The 19,657-nt window shown below is 52.7% G+C and overlaps 7 protein-coding genes across 7 annotated transcripts; 3 read left to right on the forward strand and 4 right to left on the reverse strand.

The window, feature by feature from the left end:
• Window positions 1–224: 224 nt before the first annotated feature.
• Window positions 225–872, reverse strand: RHO25_010115 (uncharacterized protein; the record flags this gene model as incomplete). The annotated part of the gene is made up of 3 exons (XM_023601633.2): window positions 225–295; window positions 344–458; window positions 510–872. 3 exons carry the CDS (start codon window positions 870–872, stop codon window positions 225–227), a joined length of 549 nt encoding a protein of 182 aa, XP_023453261.1.
• Window positions 873–1,670: 798 nt separating this feature from the next.
• Window positions 1,671–7,765, forward strand: RHO25_010116 (uncharacterized protein; the record flags this gene model as incomplete). Its single annotated transcript, XM_023601634.2, has 2 exons — window positions 1,671–7,646; window positions 7,703–7,765. The coding sequence occupies 2 exons, from the start codon at window positions 1,671–1,673 to the stop codon at window positions 7,763–7,765; spliced, it is 6,039 nt and encodes a 2,012-aa protein (XP_023453262.1).
• Window positions 7,766–9,322: 1,557 nt separating this feature from the next.
• On the reverse strand, window positions 9,323–10,237 carry RHO25_010117 (uncharacterized protein; the record flags this gene model as incomplete). Its single annotated transcript, XM_023601635.2, has 3 exons — window positions 9,323–9,590; window positions 9,652–9,974; window positions 10,031–10,237. 3 exons carry the CDS (start codon window positions 10,235–10,237, stop codon window positions 9,323–9,325), a joined length of 798 nt encoding a protein of 265 aa, XP_023453600.1.
• Window positions 10,238–11,282: 1,045 nt separating this feature from the next.
• Window positions 11,283–12,038, reverse strand: RHO25_010118 (uncharacterized protein; the record flags this gene model as incomplete). Its single annotated transcript, XM_023601636.2, has 2 exons — window positions 11,283–11,353; window positions 11,414–12,038. The coding sequence occupies 2 exons, from the start codon at window positions 12,036–12,038 to the stop codon at window positions 11,283–11,285; spliced, it is 696 nt and encodes a 231-aa protein (XP_023453271.1).
• A 1,071-nt stretch (window positions 12,039–13,109) lies between these two features.
• RHO25_010119 (uncharacterized protein) lies at window positions 13,110–15,419 on the forward strand (the record flags this gene model as incomplete). The annotated part of the gene is made up of 1 exon (XM_065603250.1): window positions 13,110–15,419. The coding sequence occupies one exon, from the start codon at window positions 13,110–13,112 to the stop codon at window positions 15,417–15,419; it is 2,310 nt and encodes a 769-aa protein (XP_065459322.1).
• Window positions 15,420–16,613: 1,194 nt separating this feature from the next.
• On the reverse strand, window positions 16,614–17,603 carry RHO25_010120 (uncharacterized protein; the record flags this gene model as incomplete). Its single annotated transcript, XM_023601638.2, has 1 exon — window positions 16,614–17,603. One exon carries the CDS (start codon window positions 17,601–17,603, stop codon window positions 16,614–16,616), a length of 990 nt encoding a protein of 329 aa, XP_023453273.1.
• Window positions 17,604–17,798: 195 nt separating this feature from the next.
• On the forward strand, window positions 17,799–18,308 carry RHO25_010121 (uncharacterized protein; the record flags this gene model as incomplete). The annotated part of the gene is made up of 1 exon (XM_065603251.1): window positions 17,799–18,308. The coding sequence occupies one exon, from the start codon at window positions 17,799–17,801 to the stop codon at window positions 18,306–18,308; it is 510 nt and encodes a 169-aa protein (XP_065459323.1).
• Between the last annotated feature and the right edge of the window lie 1,349 nt (window positions 18,309–19,657).

Genomic DNA, 19,657 nt, shown 5'->3' on the forward strand with positions numbered 1-19,657 from the left:
CAGAGAGCGTCATGGCACAATGCGGCCCTCTCAACCAAGACCAAGACATCGGCTATCCAGGCACGACAGCATCAGATCGGCCAGACGAGGGCGAAGCATGGAGGCAAAAGCAGCGGAGGTGCGCAAGCCTGGCGTCGTGCTGTCGGCAGCTTCTTCCAAGTGGCAAGTCCAAGCCGTGATCATACTCGAGGCTCCACGTAGTGAAAAAGAGCCAAGGGACGCTGCTATGCTTTGTGCGAGGCAACGTCGAACCAGTTTTTGACGGCTCTACTGCCATCGTGAGCGGCACGAAATACTAGACTCTGTCAGTAACCAAGCGAGCTGATGTAGTCTTCAAGCTTACATTGACGCTCGGCTTCGTCCAAGCCGCCCAGGAATTCGTTTCCCTCTCCACCCTGCTGCACTTGCCTACTGTTTTGCGCTTTGTCCGCAATCTCCATCGCACGCTGCTTAAACGACTATAGAACACATCAGCAGAACCCAGTACTACCGCAAGCAAGCGCACTTACATCAATCAGAACCTCCGCGACAGCCTCGTCATCGAAAAGTGTCAACATGTGCTCGCCCATACCATAAAACCATTGTGCTTGCTGCCTCAGCTCCACGCTTTTAGGATCAGCACTCAAGGCATTGATGACGCGCTTTCCCAGGCAATTAGGCATATCGACTGTGCAAAGGTATCCTGTCCCAGGTCCAGCCGGTTCCGATGCGCCCAGGACTCCGCCAAGCCAGAGGGGCAGTTCGAGTTTCGTTCCTTGCTCGACAGCAGTGCCGTTGTTGAGAGGTGCCAGTTGGGGAGCGGCGAATTCGAAGGTGCATGGTGCCTTCTGAGCGTCTGTGAGGATCGCGCTGGGATCGTAATATGTCGACATGGTGAAGGGGACCGCGACCAGGAAGACGCGTTCCGAACGCGTCGAGGGCAACTGCAGTGCTGATCGTCTCGACCTGGCGTCTTCGTGGCAATATGTATCACAGCAACACGTGACGCGTGTTGAACGGATGTATGTCGATGAGTTCGCCGACGTGCATGTGTCAGCCGGAGGCGTCTAGATGGGCGTGGAGGCGACAGGGCTTGCGTAGTCGTGGTTTGCCTGAAGTCGATGATACAAAGAGACGCCAGAGGTCTCCGTCTGATCAGTGCGCCTTCGCCATCAACTATCGCCGCTGTCTTGCCCTCTGACGGAATCTACTCGTCTGTCCTTGTTGTCTGTACTTGTTCCGTTTACCCTGCGAGTGATTGCCGGCGAGAGAAGAAGAAGAGTTCGCGCCAAAAGAGTTCGCGCCACAGTTTCCGAGCCACAGCGGCGTCGGTTCGTCCTTGGCAGCGAGAGAGCGAGAGACAGCGAGCGTCACACAAGACACGACCATTCCTGCCTATCCCACCACTCAACCATCCGTTTGCTGCAGCTGGCCACTCTTTGGGAAGGCGAGACCTCGACACGTATCCGAGCGCGGCTTCTTGTGCGACGCCCCCACGCCGCCACCACCTCCAACCAGCACCGCGCATCTCCAGCTCCCATAGCCGATCCAGCTGCACCTCGAGTGTCGTGTGAGCTTCACTTCACCAGCATCGCTACCCGCCTATCAGATCCCGCCCCAACATTGATCGACGGATACCCTTCGACGCCTCCAATGAGCTGGCGCGTCTCACATCCAAACACACGCCAAACATGACCGACGTGGGCGCCGTACATGATCGTGTGTCCGAGCTGGTTGAAGAAGCCCACCACAACAACGATCGCAATGGACCTGCTCTGTACGCATCAGGCGAGGAAGACTCGCGCGCCACTTCGCCAGGCGTTGGCAACCGAGTAAGTCTGAAGAGCGTCGACGATGGCGAGGACATCGAGCGACTGGGCCGAACGCGGCCGCGGGTGTTTCCATACCAGAAGTACCTGCCTTACGAGACGGAGACTCGGGAGCAGCGCGAGCAGGACCTGGATGAAATGCTCAAGCATCTCTACATCGCAGTAGCGTCGGGCGACTTCGTACCCGGCGCGGTGCATTGGACAAAAGAGATTCGAGGATGGATGAGCTTGAAGTTCGACCTGACCAAGGTCCAGCGCGTCAAGCTTGTGAAGCTCTACTACGAGCTCGCGTTGGCGCCAGGTCTGGAATATGGAGTGTCAGAACGCTTCGCGAGCATGTTCATGGTCCTCACGAAGCGCAAGCACTACCTACGACCCGGCAAGGACCTCACGCTAGACTGGCGGCCTCTTTTCAAGGAGATCAAGGTCTTTGTGCTTCCATCGGAAAGCAGTACCCAGAACACCTACAGTTCGAAGCGTAACATCAGGACCCTGACGAAGTTGTGCACCTTCGCCCAGCTCTTCTTCGATCCGAGAGAGATTCCGGCCATGTTGGAGGAGTTTCTACCATACTACAGCATGTCCTTTTCAGAACAAGCGTTCGTGGTCTTCGGCTTGCTGAATCTGATGCTGCCGACTGCGGCGCCTCCTGCCGACGATCCCAAGCTGCAGCCGCAGTACTACCTTCCCACATTCTTCCATCTCTGGTCGACGATCAATCGATCGATGACAACTGATATGCGTATGCTTGACATCTTTTCGCGGCAAGCGAGGGACTGCCTTGGAGCGTCTCACATTCCATTTGGCCCAAGCGGCATCTTCACAGACGAACAGTCATCAATGGTTTTCACAGCTATTCTGCGGTTGTTAGAGATCCCTGTGGGCCAAGCAACGACCCCGTACAGCCCGACTGTGGACCTTGCCGCTGGTGTTGGCGTATACCTCGACAGGGATCCCAGAAAACACCCAGTCTCGCACAGCATTGCCAGGTGGATTGTCATGTCATTGTCCCCGCAATGCCTTGAGGCAGAGAACGGACGTTCGGTATTACATCAGCTCGAAGCCCTCATTCAAGGCATCGAGACATTTTTCCATCCCTCAAATGCGGGCGGCTGGACAAAGTCATTAGCACAACTCGTGTACTACCTGGCGGATTTTTTCGTCATGCGATGGAATCGTGAGCAAAGCGGCGAGTACGAGATTCCGGAAGATCGCAAGCTGAACGAAGACGTGAAACGTCGCTTCGTGCTTTGTCTGCGAGATGTAGTATTCATGGGCATCTACGCCAAAAGCGGCACCGCCATGAACTATTCTCTGAGCACATTGCAGAGCCTGGCATTCCTAGAGCCCAACCTCATTCTTCCAGGAGCACTACAGCGCATCTATCCTGCGATGCAAGGTCTGGTCGAAGTCCACAGAACGATATCATCGATCCGTGCGTTACAGATGTTGAGTAGGATCATCGCCCGAACGAAAGGATATCGGTGCCATCTTACGACCTTACTTGGCTTGGCACTGCCCGGCGTCGACGCCAACGATCTCGACAAGACCATGCATAGCTTGGCGTTCATCCAGTCCGTCTGCTACAACATCCCACTCTACGATCTCACAAAAGAAACCAAGAGGGTAAAGAGTGAACTCAATGGGGACTTTGAAATGGTCGACGACGGCTCGCCATCAGCGGCAGGAACTGGCACTGGGATAGCAGTAGAGTGGATCACGGGCCAAGTGGCACGTTTTGAAGAGGCCGGACCACTGCTCGAAGTTGACTATTCCGCTGAGCTGAGCGACGAAGACGAGGAGATGATCCTCAAGTCCTCCACAGCTGGCTTTGCCGAATTCCTGATTAGCTTCCTGGGACGCGTGTTCACCCTCCTGCAGAACTTGCCAGATGCCGCGCGAGTGAAGAGCGGCAGCCCTGAGGAGAATGTGGTCAACACACTGCCGGCCACCTTTAGCCCTCTGTTGGCCAGCCTAAGTCCCGAACTGTACGACATCGCACTCGAGCACATTGCTCGATTCGTGTCGAATCACGTCGTCCACCAAGCTCGAGACGCAATGGCCTTCATCTGTAACGCACTTGTCAAGATCTCCCCAAAGAAGGCTTTGCACAGACTCTTACCTGATCTTATCTCAAGCATCAAGACTGAGATCACGGAGAATGGCGCCGGCTCCACCCGCACCACAGGTAGTGAAATCTTGCCTCGTGATCGAGCGCTTGTGTGGCATGTGTCTCTGCTTAGTATGTGCGTCGTCCATGTCGGAGGAGATGTGCTCGACTTCCAGGACGAGCTGTTCGACATCGCTACTTTCATGCAAGACACCTGCAAGGGCATCCCACTTGTGCATGTGTCCAACTTTGTGCATCACTTGCTGCTCAACCTGACGGTCACCTACGCAAGAGACTTCGACCTGTTCAACAAGGCCGACTTGGATCGCGGTCTTACTTCAGAGAGCTGGGGCAAGATCACCGACCCGGCAGATGTCGACATCAATTGGCACGTTCCTAGCCAAGCAGAACTCGAGTTTGCCGTGCGCATTTTTGAGACTCAAGGCGGGCGTGCTCTTCAAGCATTGAACAGTCTGATCTCGGATAAGGGATCGGTCACCCGTGACGGGACTGGCAAAGACTGGTCTGACGAGGTATCTCGGAATCTTGTGCTGCTACGGCTGGTCATCAGCGGCATGTCCAGACTGTTCCGTTCCGACGATGGCACAGTCACGCCTTACGTCTATGTCAACGCCAGCCCGGCCAGCACTGACGACAATTTGACTCTTGAAGAGGCCATGCCTGATACTGTTTCCATTGCTGACGCCGGGGATCTGAGCGTTCCCGAAGATGAGCAGGTCAAGCGTTCATTTCAATATCCAACTGGCTACCCTCTCGACATTCACAGTCCACAACATGAGACTGTGCATCAGTTACGCAAGACTGCTGGCGAGACTCTGCACAAAGTGCACGAATTCCTCGTCAAGAACCAGGAGGATGATGTACCGTGTTTCAACGCACTGTACACTGCATACCGGTCCTGGTTCGTGGACATTGGCATAGAACGCTCAGCCCACGTACTAGACCGACTCACACGCCTCCTGAGTGCGGACATACATCCTTTCAAATTCTCTGGAACCAGAAAGCAGTATCCTCGGCCTTTGCTTGTGCGACGAGCCAATCTCTACCATTTCCAGCGACTGCGGTTCAATGAGCATCCGCGGGCGGCATCAGAGCTTGACAAGACACTCCTGCTTGATCTCGCGCATTCGAGCACCTCGGTGTATACTGACATCCGACGCACCGCCCAGTCTGCGGGTGAACAGGCAATGAAGAGTATTGTCGGTGCCAAGCCACTTATCATTCCGCCATTGCTCGATGCCTTGGAGAATGCTATCAAAGCTGGCGATCACCCCAAGATTAAGGGTGCTGTTTTCACGCTTCTCTTTGGCAGTCTTGCAAAGCCAATTGGTCGCAATTGGAACTTCGCGCCTCGCATGATTCGATTGTTCATCCAAGTCTCTGAAGCGGATAGGCCTAGCATTCAGAAGCTTGTCGGCCAGTCAAGCTTTACAATACAGGATATGACTAAGGCTATGGATCGCATGGTGATCCTCGACGAAGCCACCTTGGAAGCGATTTGGCCAGACAATCGGGACTCGACCGGCCTGACCGTTGCTCGCTCATTGGACGACGCAAAGACTCTGATCCCTCAGAAGAAAGAAAAGGTGCGAAACCGGCGCGCCGTCGTCGAGAAGCGCAAATCAGAGATGGCGCGCGAGCTCATCGAAAGCGTGCGCAACAGCCACTGGAAGAAAGCTAGTAGAACCGCTGTCATGGCTATTGGTTTGGACTACCGATTCGAGACAATCGCCTCGGACGATATGCTCGAGCTCGTGGTGAAGGGCGTGATTGATCCCCACCCACAGCTGCGCACTCTGTATGGCACAAGTCTGAACGCAATTTTCAGCTTGGCACAAACAAGAGCACTTGTTGGTCACAAGTACGAGAACTACCTGTTGGATGAGCAGAAGGATCCGGATGAGGTTTCAATACCTACTGAGCGAGACGACCCCAGCTGGACGCAGCGCTACCTAGACACGTTCGCGAAGCCTGACGCCGATGCGTACATTGATGCTGACTACCCAGGTTGGCTCGTGTGGCAGAAGACCATGCGCGGTTTCCGCACAGGACCAAGTCAGCTCGAGTACGATGCCACTGAGCAGAAGGTGCGCGCGAAGATGGGTTCTTTCATCGATCGACACTGGCTCTCCACGTACTTCGGCTACATGAAGCAAGAACCACGAGACAACGCTGATAGGTTTCGCATGTCGTTTTCCATGATTGTTGCCTACGCAATGGATTTGATGGCCGATGGTCTGACACAGGCTACCTGGGACGACTTCAAGGATCTGGCCCAAGCTGTGTACGGTGACGGCAGCGACAAGCATCAGCATCGAGCCATGGCCGAAATCATTGGCGCCATGCTCAGCAGCTCTGAGGACTTCGAGCATGATCTCCGTACTCAGATCTGGGGCTTTGCTTTTCCAATCGTGCGCCGTATCTTCACGGATGGTCTCACTCCCGAGAATATCTCATACTGGTCGACTTTTGTCACACTCATCGTTGGGGGCAAGGATCCGCGACGTGCGTGGCCATTGATTGACTGGTTGGCGGGCTTCCGTCTCGACATGAACACAAGCGCTGCGTTCAAGGAGAGCTCCAAGATCACTCTGCTGCAGCTTGTTGCTGGCGCTGCTGGATGGCACTTCCAACTTCATCGACCCATCATCCAGGACTTCCTGGATCATCTCGATCATCCCTACAAGAGCGTCCGAGAAGTTATGGGTAGCACATTGTCTACTATCTTCCGCGGTCGCTATCACGAATCGTACAAGGACGTGCCGACCTTGCTTGAGAGTCAAAAGGCTGCATCGTCCATCGGTAGCAGGCCTTACCAGCCTACGGAAGAGTACAGCAGTATCGTCAAAGACGTTTTTGATCGCCTCGAAAACTGGCGCAAAGAACGTCCTGTGGGAACGCAGACGCCGACATCCTACACACAAGCAAGCAAGACAGTATTGCTGTGGCTGGATGGCTCACTCGGCTCGTATGATTCTACTACCTTGGTTCCTTTCTTCCCTGGCGAATTTATGGAACAGCTATTGCACATGATGGACATCAAAGAAGATCCCGAGCTGCAAGCCTTGGCTTATCATGTTTTCCGCCACCTGCCCAACATTCCACATCGCCCTGGTGAGGATGTACCGTTCGTCGCTTCGCTTGTTCAAATCGCCAAGAGCTCAGTCTCGTGGCACCAACGCTTGCGAGTACTCATCATCATCCAAGTCATCTACTTCCGCAACCTTTTCCTCATGGACGCAAAGGAAGGCGAGGATCTCTTCAAGTGCGTGCGGGAGATGTTGCACGATGTCCAGCTCGAGGTGCGTCTAGGTGCTGCCGCGACCCTCGGTGGCATGGTTCGCTGTTCACCAGCAGACTATCGCACCAAGAAGATTGCCGAGCTGAAGAAGCATTTCACGAATCTTCTGATCAAGAATCCACTGCCAAAGAAGCCGAAGGGTGGCCTCGCACGTGCTGAGGGCACCAGTACTCCTACACAAGAACAGAACAAGCTCGTCCTCACTCGACACGCCGCTGTTCTTGGGCTCGGCGCGCTTGTACAAGCTTTCCCGTACACTTCTCCGCCACCTGAATGGCTGCCTGAAGTGCTGGCTACGCTTGCTGGCCGCGCCTCCAATGATCCCGGCATGGTGGGGAAGAGCGTCAAGACCGTGCTCAGTGACTTCAAGAAGACGAGGCAAGATACTTGGCATGTGGATGTCAAGGTAAGATCAAGCCTGTCGAGTATCCTGAAGATAACTGTTTGCTAACATTCTTATAGGCTTTCAATCCCGAACAACTCGACGATCTTGAGGGCGTGCTCTGGAAGAGCTACTTTGCCTAGTCTAACACGACACGTGTGGCTCATTCCGTCTTCGGGCAAGAGTGGAGTGGACAACGAGAAGAGAATGGATGGAGAGGACAGAACGAATAATGAGCTTCATACCCTTGGGACTGCTTTTTGCATGCATTGTTTGGAGCGGCATTGCCTGGTGCAAGGAAGGTACTTCGCTTCATGTTCCTCTTCCCTCCTATAGGGGCTGGTGAAGGGCCTTTTGCGGTGTATGTGTAGACTGACTTCGTCGAATACTTCTCGGCATGAATGTTTCACGTCTACTGCTGCTTGGATTCATACATCCTGTGTCTTTTGGGGGCGATCTCTCGTGTTCCTCTCCGTTTCACGGTGTGGGCAAGTACAAGGACGATGGAAGTCAGAGCGGGTGCGCATGTTCATAGGCAGGTGAGTTAGTGTGGTGTGGAAGCTGTGGTATTACCGGCCTTATATTGATCTGGCAACAGCAAAGAGTTCACGGCATCGGACAAGAACGATTACACTCTACAGACAGGCAGCTGCCACTGTCGCGCTCTCTCAAAGATGTGGCTGCAGGGCAGGACGCATTGGAAACGGAGATTGAACGCGTCTTTTAGAGGATCGTGACTCCAACGCTGGCCCTGCGAATGGGATCGGACGGCACTTCCCTAACAGGCTATCGTTCACTTGAGATTTACAAGTCTTTCCAATCCTTCCAGTGGAATGATACATGACCCCAGTGGCTATTTGGAACAATTGAATGCTGGGACGCGCTGCATTTCCTCAGAAATCGGCTTAGCGAGACGCCTATCATCTCCAGGCCCTGGAAGCTTTCCAAAGGTTTAGCAAGCGGATATCTGTGCTACTTGTAACTAAGGTGGCATGCTGGTGAATGATTATTGGGAGAATCGACGCAATGCAAGCCTATCTCCAAGAAAACAAGGTCAGTGCCCATCGAACTTTGTAGCGTACTGAAAGCACGCAGAGGCGGCATAGATTTTGAGAAGTACATCGAGTCTAGAATGCCTCTGAAGCATCGCAGTTCCATTATCCCAGTCCTCGTGGAAGTTCAGAGGCCCGCCTTCCGACATGAACCTTGAGACGCATCGTGATCCAGAGGTCTCTGCAGATAGACAAGATCCCCTTACACACCTATTTGAGCTTTCAATGACGTGGAGCTATCATTTGGTCTTGGAGACACAATACGTAAAAGAGTCGTCTCTGGACAAACAAGATCACACCATTCTGGTGTTTCGGACACTACACAGCATCGAATTATTGTCTTCTTTCCGAGAAGCGGTCCATTGATGACTGACTCCGGAATGATCGCCAACGTGCTCGGGGAACTTTGTAGACCTCTGGAAGCATGCAGTTGTTGCACCTAGCAGAGAAACGCTTCGACTGAGGCGTATCTCCAGAATCTAGGGGTTGACCCTCGTTGGTGTCCGGAACAACGAGTGGCATGCTGTCATCAAATGAATATCGAGACAGAGCTACTAAGACCAAGTTTTCCTAGCATAGACTGGAAAGAATGTACAGGATGGCTCGGCATTTCACATGGCCAGTACGCACCTTGTACACAGCTCCCTACTAGCGGTGCGCAAAAGTAGCTGTCCAGCCGGCTTTGAGCCCGTTCGCTTCCTCTTCCTGCATCTCTGCATCCTCTTCCCCGTCTAACGTCTCCTCTTCATCATCCACAAGATCCTCCTTCCTCTCTGTGTCTGAGCCATATCCACTGACTCCCTGGAACTCCACACGCCCAAAAATGTCGTAGTACTCCTTCCAGACCACACACGATGTCAGTCCTAGCAAGGAGATGGACTTGGACTCCCGTTTCTCCGACCACTCTTCAAATACACTGGTATTGCGACCTGTCAGCGAAACCGGAGATTATCCATAGCCAATTGGCTTGAACTTACGCCATTGCGCGGTCGAAATCAATTCTCGATGCGAAGTAGGCCATGGCAGTGTGCATGGACCCAGGCCACTTGACGAACTCCAGCGGGATCAGCTCGGTTGAGATTCGATCAATTGGGCCCTTCTTTGGCTTCAGATGTGCTGGCATCTTCTCTTCCCAATCATCGCCCCAGTAGTGGTTGATCGCTTCGCGGCAGAATGCGCGGCTTTCAGCGAAGCGCATTGTCTCGAGTCGCGAGAGATCCCATTTCTGGTTCTCTGGAAGCTGCGCCTTGTTCTTGTCTCCGTCTTCATGTTCCTCTTCCTCGTCGTCGTCCATCTCGTCCTATAACTTGGTCAGCAATCGTGGGCTTCAGAGCGATCGACTGTGAAGGTATATACTTCGTCACCGTTCTGGCGCCGCAAGAAAAGCCTCAAATTCTTCGCGGTCAGACTGGGGCGTGGGCCTTCTTCGAGCTCTCCGCCACGAGAATCCATCATCTCGACGTCGTTGTCGGCCGTGGACCCGGACAGAGGCGACATATTGTCGGCTTGTCTGGTTCGCGCCTGCTCGAGAAAAGTGGTCGCGCAGAAGAGCTCGGTATGCATTGGCACTGTTTGTTGGTCTTGGCATTTTCACATGTGAAATCTGCGGCTAGTAAATCTTAAGTCTTTCTGGGGTCCAACGGGGCTGCAGCTGAAGTACTAAGAGCAACAAACAAACTGCTGCTGTCGCCAATCACCCGAGTGGCTTCGTGGTCGACGCGGAACATTCGTTTGTTCGGAGCCAGGTCACTGGTTCGAATCAGCCTTGGGAGCATTTGCTCCAGAACCTCATGCGTAGTTGACCCCGTCAAGTCAACTAGCATGCGACCCCAACTTCGGCGCTGATTACGCCCAAAAAACCCTGGCCAGGTTTCATAAGACGGATCACCACATCCTTGTTCTTATGTTTTGCTCTTCGAAATCTTTGTTCTTTTTTTTTTTGTCTTCCTTTGAATTTTGCTTCTTTTGCACGATTCTTTTTCTGCTCTGTTCTTAGGTCTCGTGGGCTGCTTAATGCCAGCTGGCCCAGCGCGTGGGAGATCTTGGTGGTGGCATTTTTGCTGAGTTCTCTCTGTGGAAGCGCATAGGACGTGTCTTTAAATATGTAAGCTTGCGCGCTTCAAGCTGGAAGATTAGATTGACATACACGTGTCAGGTAACCGTACTGTCATTCTATGATTCTGACATGTACGTCTGAGGATTGATACGGTCGTGGGCAGACTTCAGACCACGGCTGCTCTTTCTGCTCTTTCTGGGATGGGCCACCGGATGGCTGAGAGCTCGGAAGGAATCAATGTCATGGCAGCTGAAGCTGGTGAGCATCAGATGATACAGACTCAAAGCTGAGATCGGCCGAGTCATGTCTTTGTATTGAACTTTTCGGCGTTCCTGACGACTTTCCCCACCAATTCCTCAGAGACGGATAGAAGCCCTTGCGCTGAAGGTCTTACTTCCTCGTGGCAGGCCAAATTTCTTGACATTCAACGTTGCCGGGAGAATCGTGACTGCTTCTCGAGCGTCTTTCATCGTCCTGGCTCCTCGATCTGACAAAAACTCCCGGATATATCCCATTCGAACGCGCCTCGTAAGTTGCCAATTTGCGTAGGGTTCAGCTCTTGGACTTTTTGCTCAAGACCTTCCGCCTCTGCTTGATCATGTATGTGAACATCATGTATGATCCTATGCCGTGTCAGCGCTCCGCGACCCTTGAAAGTTGGAGTTTACGCCACTTCAACTCACCAGGCACATACAACGCCAGCAAAAAGTAGAAAACTGGCCTCAAAATCCAGCTGACTTCGGCCGCCGGCGTCACAGCCTGGTACATCAACCACCACTCACACACAATACCCACAGGATAAAGCGCATAGAACATGGAATAGCGTAGCCACACCAGCCACCCAGGAGCTTTCCCGTGCAGATTCAACGCAAGATACGCATATCTAATCGTATCTGCTATGCTCCATGCGATTAGTAATGTCGGAAATGCACTCGAAGTCGCTGTAGTCATCGAGAAACCAGCCCAGATCAGCCAGACCTGTATCACGCGTGTCGCAATCTGCGTGAACGTGCTGCCGAGTGGTGCTGGTATGAGGCCTGTGGCTGAGTGGACAACATCCAGCAGCGAGAGTGTTTGGATCATGCGGGCATCGCGTTCGACCACGGAGTAGACATGGAGTCTACCGCCGGGAAGTGCTTTGAACGTGGAAACCAGGACGTAGAGCCACAAAAGCGAGAAGATTGTGTTGTATACTGTGAGATACAGTGTTCGGCCTGAGGATGATGGTCTCGATGCAGGTGGCGGAGTCATGTTTGCGAAGAGTTTGGGAGACGTCTGCCTGAGATTTTGGAAATTCGAGCTCGACATTAGTAGTTCTATCTGAGGTCCTCGGCAAGCCACACGGTCTGAGGTCCAAAGCGGTGCTTCATCCGTCCACCGAGCATTAGCCAGTCTTTCGTGGATTGCATTGTGGAATCTGTGGATATTTCGAAGCGTTGGTTGTCACAAGGCGCATCAATGATTTTGTTTCCCCGTTTCCGCCGCCTCTACACGAATGATATGCTCTCTAGAGTGATGTCTTCAGCGGCATGGTCCCCTGGGTTTCAGCTGTTGGCTGAAATCGACCTTTCCGGGCTGAAGTGCGTTCCAATTCGGCTTCGTCTTCGTACTTCGCCAGGGAATGGGCTCGTGGGCTATTGCCACGCTCAGATAGTGATATTTGCCTCTGGTGTGAGCTTTTCTTCCCTTGGGTACCAACGTGGCTGCTGCTTGTGTCTCCTTAGATGTGCTTCCTGTCAAAACCCTTCCATGAAGCCGGCGTGGGAGCAGATTTCAGCCTTGAGGTGGCTGTCGGATGATCAGAATATGGTGTGAGATCTGCTCAGACTCATCTTCACATGACCAGCATAGTGTTGAGGTGAAGTGGTCTTCTCCCATTGAGTGCCGACAGACGGAAGCTAACGGCTGTGTCACCTTCTTCACCTGACGTTGCCAGTCTTGGCATCTGATGTCACTTTGCATGCACTTGGCACCTCTCTTCTTGTCGCAACTTCTCTATTGTGCCTCTTACTGGCAACTGTTGACTATACGAGCACTATCTCCAGCACGCATGACCAATTTCTCGGTCTTTCCTGGGGCAAAACTTCGCAACATGTCTCTAGACCACCAGCTTTTCCCCATCTTCGCTCTCCTGGAGCCTGAACGCGTACCTGCCATGTCCTTGGCAGCCATGCAGCCACGCCTTTGTCGCAAGCATGGAGACCTTGCCATCGACGGATGCCGCGTGGTGACTCCGCGGAGACTCTGCCAACATCAAGCTTCACAAGAGTCTGGATGAGATCTGTGGGGTCATAAGGCTGTGATAACTAAGTATGGGTCTTGCCTCTTCTCCTTCTTGCTCTCTCATACTCCTGTCGCTTGCATGGTCTAACCAGCAAGATGTATTCTCATTATACTCCGCTACTAATACTTCTGATTCTACTGATATGCCTCGCAAGACCTGCCCACGCCTTCGGTGCCGGCAACATCGCCTCGATATCCTCAATCGAAGGCGTAAACTATCGGCATGGCGATATTATGGACGTGGTGCTAACCCTCACGAATGCACGAGCCTTTAGTTCTGGACTCTTAGGCCGGCCAAAGAAGTTCTCCAAACTCGATGTCAGCAGGCTGTATTTTGGGAACTGGCTCCGCGATTACTCCCAAGCAGTCGACGTGGCATCTGTTCGCTTCGTGAGCGCAGAAGCTGTCGTACTCGTTGTCTGGATCCTAGGGTTCATGAGCTTCGGATACGGAACGGGAGAATTTGAAGTCACGAAAGAAAGGCTTGGAGTATACATACCTGCTGAGCACGTCGACAATCCTCGAGGATATGCAGATGGGCAGGATGCGAGACAGTATGATCCAAGATTGCGAGGACCTGTGGACGAGAGAAGGGAACTCAGTGTCGATCCAAGAACGGGGATGAAGAACTACATTGCAAACGAGGATATCGGGATCGCTACGAGCTCACGATTATGCAAGAGTATCTTGCAGGACGCGATCGAGCTCGGCAGGCGGTACAAGAGGAGCAACAAGGATGAAGACTATTTCGAGGCTTTGAGGCTACTTGGGACTGCTTGCCATTGCCTGGAAGACTTCCTCGCCCACAGCAATTACGCCGAGCTAGCTCTGCTTGAGCTGGGAGAGAGAAATGTCTTTGCGCATGTAGGTGACAGGACACAAATGAGAATCTCAGGTGTACGTCATCCAGTGTATCCTGTCACGACAGGTACATTCGGAGGAGTGGACTTTCTCCATTCCGTCATGGGAGGGTTCACCGATAAGATGGAGGCTAGCGAGATTGGAGACTTAGGCGACATTGTGGCTGAAGCCCAGAAGAAGGATACCAGTACGCTGAAAAGTCTGCTCATGAAGCTACCGAGTAGCATTTTCAGTGGGAGGGATAGCAATCCAGCACAACAAGCGGACCAACTGCAAGCGAACGCTCAGGCCCAGCAAATGGCGAACTTGTCGGTGTCTCCGAGAGATCCGAAGCAAATCACGATACAGATGGAGAACCTCCGTCAACAGATCTACCCAATCCTCGAGTTCCACGATCGAATTATGAAGGCTATCTCATCTGCAATTAGCAAGATCCCCATCCTACCGGATCTCCTCGACAAAATTTCTGAACAGCTGAACATCTGGGTGTTCACCTTGATCGCGCCTTTTATACTGCCCATCATTCGACAAGTCAAAAAGGAGGTGGAGGGAGGCTCTTCAGCAGTGATCAAGTCAAGTAAGGACGCTCAGCACATTGTGTTCAACGATCCGTATGCTACGGATCCTACACATAGTATGTTGTCAAAAGACCACTTCAGCAATGTGCTCAATGAGCCTTGTGGACGCGCAGCGATGGATACGGTTGCTTGGATTGTCCCACAGATCGTTGATGCATGGGATGATGATACAATTGACTCGAGGCGAGTAGCTGCACGAATTGTGGCGGGCGTATTTCATCATCCTGCACAGCGCGGTATGGCTTCAGATGCGGCGGAGGGAAGAATGGTCATGTTTTCGAGTATTGAAAATTGGTGGAGAGGACTTAAAGATAGGGAAAGGCAGGAATTGAGAGCTAAGCTTTCGCGAGAGGGCGTACGTGCTTCGCGACATCACAAGGATGGCGTACATGACTGCGGGCATGGCGGCGGCAGACCACTTGGTATGCCTGGTGTGGGCGCGGGGGCGAGGCCTCAGATGCAGCAACATCGTCCACGACCGCAGAGCATACCGCCGAACATGTCAAATGGTAGCGGGCAAGGAGGCAGGACTTCTTCACCGGCTCGAATTCAAGAAGCTCTAGGCGGTGGAGCACTCGGCGCGGCGGTCGGTGGTATCGCGAGCGCGGTCATGGGCAAGACTGGGTCAGGCGATCAACCGCACGGAAGAGAAAGCTCTCCTCTCAGATATTCTTCTTCGCCCGGCCGCCGTCCTCAACAGCCGCACGCTGGTAGGGGCAGAACTCACGCGCGAGGCCATCACATGGGCGGGAGACATCATGCTCCTCCGCAGCCTCCGCGACCTGGGCATGCTCATCACTACCATCCTCAACCACATCCTGGTCCAGGTCCGAATCGAGGTCGCGGAGGTGGATTTCTGAACACTGTTCAGCAGCATTGGCAACAGCACGGCAGTTACCATCTGCCTGGCCATGACCGGAGAAGGAAGCATCGCGGGCAGTCCGGTCACGCGTTTCCAGGGTGGTGAGGATGAATTTCGAGGGACAAAATGTGAACGCATCATCGCCGGGATGCATGCGCATGATCTCCATTGCAAGCTTGGACGTAGCTCTGGCCAGCTTGGAAACCAAATGACAGCGAAAGATGATTGATCGCTGAGGGGACTTTTGCCGATCCGCATACTCACTGCTCGATCCAGTCAGTCTCCTATCTGACCGCTTCTCTGCGCGCCGCCATGCCTTCCGACGGCCGGCAACGAGTCGTCTGCTGGATATGGAGTGCAAAGGTCTTCTGTTCAAATGGTGGGATGGGAGAAGAAATCTTTCAGGAAGGATTATGCGATACGCATACCACAATGCACATGAGCTCCGTTTCGTGAGTGATATCAAAGCCGGACAGGTTGGATAAATCGAGCCAGAAGGATCTATGGAGAGGGCTGTTGTCACGGTCTAAGAACGTATCGCTACATCATCACCGGCGTGACTCAAAGCCAGGAACATTCTGGCGGCCTATCTCGTGCCCAGACACTGCCTTAGGCGCTTGCCAGAACTCGCTCTTGAATCGCGATGGAAGTGCACCACCACCTTGCCACCTTCAGGAGTGAGTCACGGGTCTGAGCAGGAGGTAGTTGGCGGCGCCGAAGGTCAACCAGCAGACTCAATCGGTGTAAAATTTGGGCTCGTGCGTCTGGACTGCGCAGACGACCACATCGCTGCAAAAGAGCAGCTCCAACAACTCGCGGACGACTACCCAATGCCTGAGCCGCGACACGGCGAGACACACAACCAGATCCGCAATCCCAAGTTCTAGAGAGGCCGCACCTCGCCAGGAGCTGACATGTCAGCATCCTAATCAGGATTTGTCGCTACTCAGCCCGAGCACTTCTCTGTGCGCCTTGCTGGCTCCGGATGTGAGGCGGATTGAAGTTGCTTGCTGAGGAGATAACGATGCTGTACACGGATTCTATGTACTGGGGTCGGAATTGGGAGGGTTACTAGTTGTTACTCTGATTCAGTACCTCTCCGCGTGCCGTTCTTGGCGAGAGACGAGAGGCGATGAGCTGCTGCGTGCTAATGGAGAGAAAATAGTCTAGGTTGGTATGACTTGATCCTTCGGGTCGATTGCTACAATAGCGGTTTAGCAAGTATGTTGCTGTCTTCAGAATCTTGTACACGACTTTCTCCCATTCCAATTGCCTTCTCACAGTACAACTCCTGTATGCCTACGAAGGTTGATGCTCCGGCGGCATACCTGCATTCTCCACTCTCTCAGCCTTCTGCGCAGCTTGCTTCAGCATAGCCTCCTTCCTCAGACTCGTCTGCTCCACAATCGTCTTCGGATTCCCGAACTTCACTTTTCCTTCTGTCACAGTCACATCGTCCAGCTTCCCCAACCGCTGCAGCTCCCTGTAAATGTACGCCGTCACCATTCCCAGATCTTTCATATCCACGTTTGGATCCGTCTTGAACACGTTCCTCCACACAGCAGTCGCCATGACCGCGTCACCTTTGATCAACCCCTCATCATACGCAAGCTGCACACCTCTCCACTGCGTCCACAGGTCCTTCAAATTCTTATTCCGTACTCCTCTCGCTGCCATGCCATGCCACGTCGCCATGCGATCTTCCGCAGCGTAGAAGAAGTGATCGAGGAGATTCTGATGCCAGTCTTTGACGTATTTCTCTGGGAAACAACGGAGGCGGACTGTTAGTAGCCACATGTGGATGAAGAGGACTTGTGCCCAGCTGTTGAATGTCACCTCTAGCCCCAAGCCGCCTTCTGACTTGGGTTCGAGCCACCATCCTGTTCCTGAGCCTAAGTGGTCGCCCGCGGCGTTCTGAGGCGGGTTCTCGGGTGGGGTTTCAAGTGCAGATGGGATCGTGTAGTTGCATTGTCGGGCGCACTCGGTGAAGAGGTCTTCGGTTGAGCCATAGGCAATGTAGGGTTCTGTTGTGCTGCGGAGGGCGGAGTTGGAGCGGAGTGTTGCCGCGAAGTTGGTGATCGGATTTTGATCGGTGGAGGGAGTATGGGCGTCCCAATCTTGCGGGGGAGGTGGTTGGATGGGTTGTGATGCATAAGGCTGTTTCTTCTCTTCGCTGCGTGTCGCTGCGCTTGTGAAGGCGCGTTGAACTGCTATTCTTCGCGTTGGCTGAACTCTGGGCTGGTGGCGAAGTGCCCGTAAGCAGCTTGTACAAATGCTTTTGCTCGCCATGGTGATTGTATGGGCCGTGAATGAGAGAAGTGAAGTGGGAGTGCTCTGATCTCTATGTCGAGCTGTCTTCGATGATGCTATCACTGACAGAAGTTGTCGCCCATTGATCGACGCCAAGAGACGCTCGGGCCTTTCCTCTTTCGTTCCATCGCCGCGGGAGTCTCTCTCGACTTCCACTTCCCTCTGCCATCTGCCATGAACAAGTCATTGCATCTCGCGTCCGAGTTCGTCATCAGCTGTGGAACGGTCACTTTGGACGTCCAGCGAGCAAAGGTCCTGCTGATTTGCTGTCGAAAGACGAACGAAGTACTTTTGCCAAAAGGCAGGAAGAACATTGACGAATCTCTCCAGGCCGCAGCTCTCCGGGAAACATGGGAAGAGACTGGTCATCGGGCTGTCCTTCTACTGACACCTCTTCCCACTCTGGCTACTAACCAGGTCGACGGGATGCTTGGCCATCAGGAGCCCATTGCAGTCAGCCAGCGCGTGAACCATGGTGTACTCAAGATCATTTTCTGGTTCAGTGCCGCCTCAGATTCAACCATATGTGACCACGATAGGCCGACGCCAGAGGATGAAGATTTCGAGACCCTCTGGGCTGATCTTTGCGACTATGAGCGGTTGCTCACATTCGAGGATGACAAACAGATGGCTCGGCTGGTAGTTGAGGCCGCAAAACCTCAAATCTCCCAGTCTTCCAGTTGAAATCTGTACGCCGACCCACTCTTTGCAAAAGTCCTCACAAAGTTCTTTTCCACTGAGTCTGAGACGCATGATCTTTCTGAAACGCAAATTTCCCCCTACATGGTGCGGGAGGCATATCTCAGTAAAGCAGCAAGCATTTCAAGCAAGCAACCACATCGTCGGGAAAACTCCTACAGAGAGGGTCTTCTGCATCTATTCGCTGTTCACCATCTCCATTCGGCCCATTCACCTCTACTCGTGTCGTGCCAATCCGTGAATTTCTCATTGAAAGTGAACGCTGTGGTCGTGGCCTCACAACATTTACTGGAAGCACTTAACCTAATGCTTAAAATTCTCAAGAACTATCTTCCACTATGCTTGATTGAATCTATATATTCTACTTGCCCCCGTGCTGCAAGACGACTCTCATCTTCCACAGCCCTGTCCGAGATTCAAACGATTAATTCACTCACAAACAGAAGACATTATTTCACACACTCAAACGTCCCTCTCCGACAAGACACTAGACATGGAGGCACCAAGAGACAGGACGGTCTTCGGATATCCCCTGCCGGAGAGACCGAGAGCTGCTGCACATAGATAGAACGTTCGTATTCATGGTCAAAGAGCTTCATTTCGGAACAATGAGTCTTTACACGTCCACGATGTTCGTATTGTTTTTTTGAACAAAGCGTTGTCACAAGGATATGGCCTTGATGTGAAGTGCAGTAAAGGCAGTAAGCATGGATCTTTACCAGCTGGGGTGACGGCTAACTTTCAATGCAGCTTCTTAGGGCTGGAGCTAGGACAGAGCGGCATCTCGTACAAACAGCATTGCAGCTCCACGACTCGTTAGGGCCTCGTATTCTGGTGCGCTTCTCGGGTAATATAGAAGTACACGTTCGACTTCCAACGGTGGCATTGATAAAGATCGCCGCTACTTTCTCTGTTTCTCTCACATTTCAAGTATACTTCCAAAGATCGAAAAGTTTGTCGGTTTGGCCATGGCAGCCACCTCGCATGAACCGGAATCAGCCCTAACTGCCGGTTCTTCCGTTCCGGCAGTGGTATATAGAGCCAGCTCGTTCGCTACCTTCTATAGAATTAGACATCTTTATTATACCGACTTTGACACTTAATCGAATACCCTCTATAGAGGAGCCTACCTATACTAATTAGTATAAGGTCTTTATTAATTCTTACGCAAATTAGCTAGCTAGAAGAGCGTAATTAGAACGAGGTTAAACCTACGTATAGTATCGTTAGGACCTTAATTAACCTCTAATTATAGCTAATTCTTAGCAAAACTACGACTAGTATAGTATCTTAGTCGTATAGCTACTAAAGGGAATACTAAAACCTATATCCTT

This window comes from Cercospora beticola, chromosome 6, assembly GCF_033473495.1.
Source record: "Cercospora beticola chromosome 6, complete sequence".
Lineage (NCBI taxonomy): Eukaryota > Fungi > Ascomycota > Dothideomycetes > Mycosphaerellales > Mycosphaerellaceae > Cercospora > Cercospora beticola.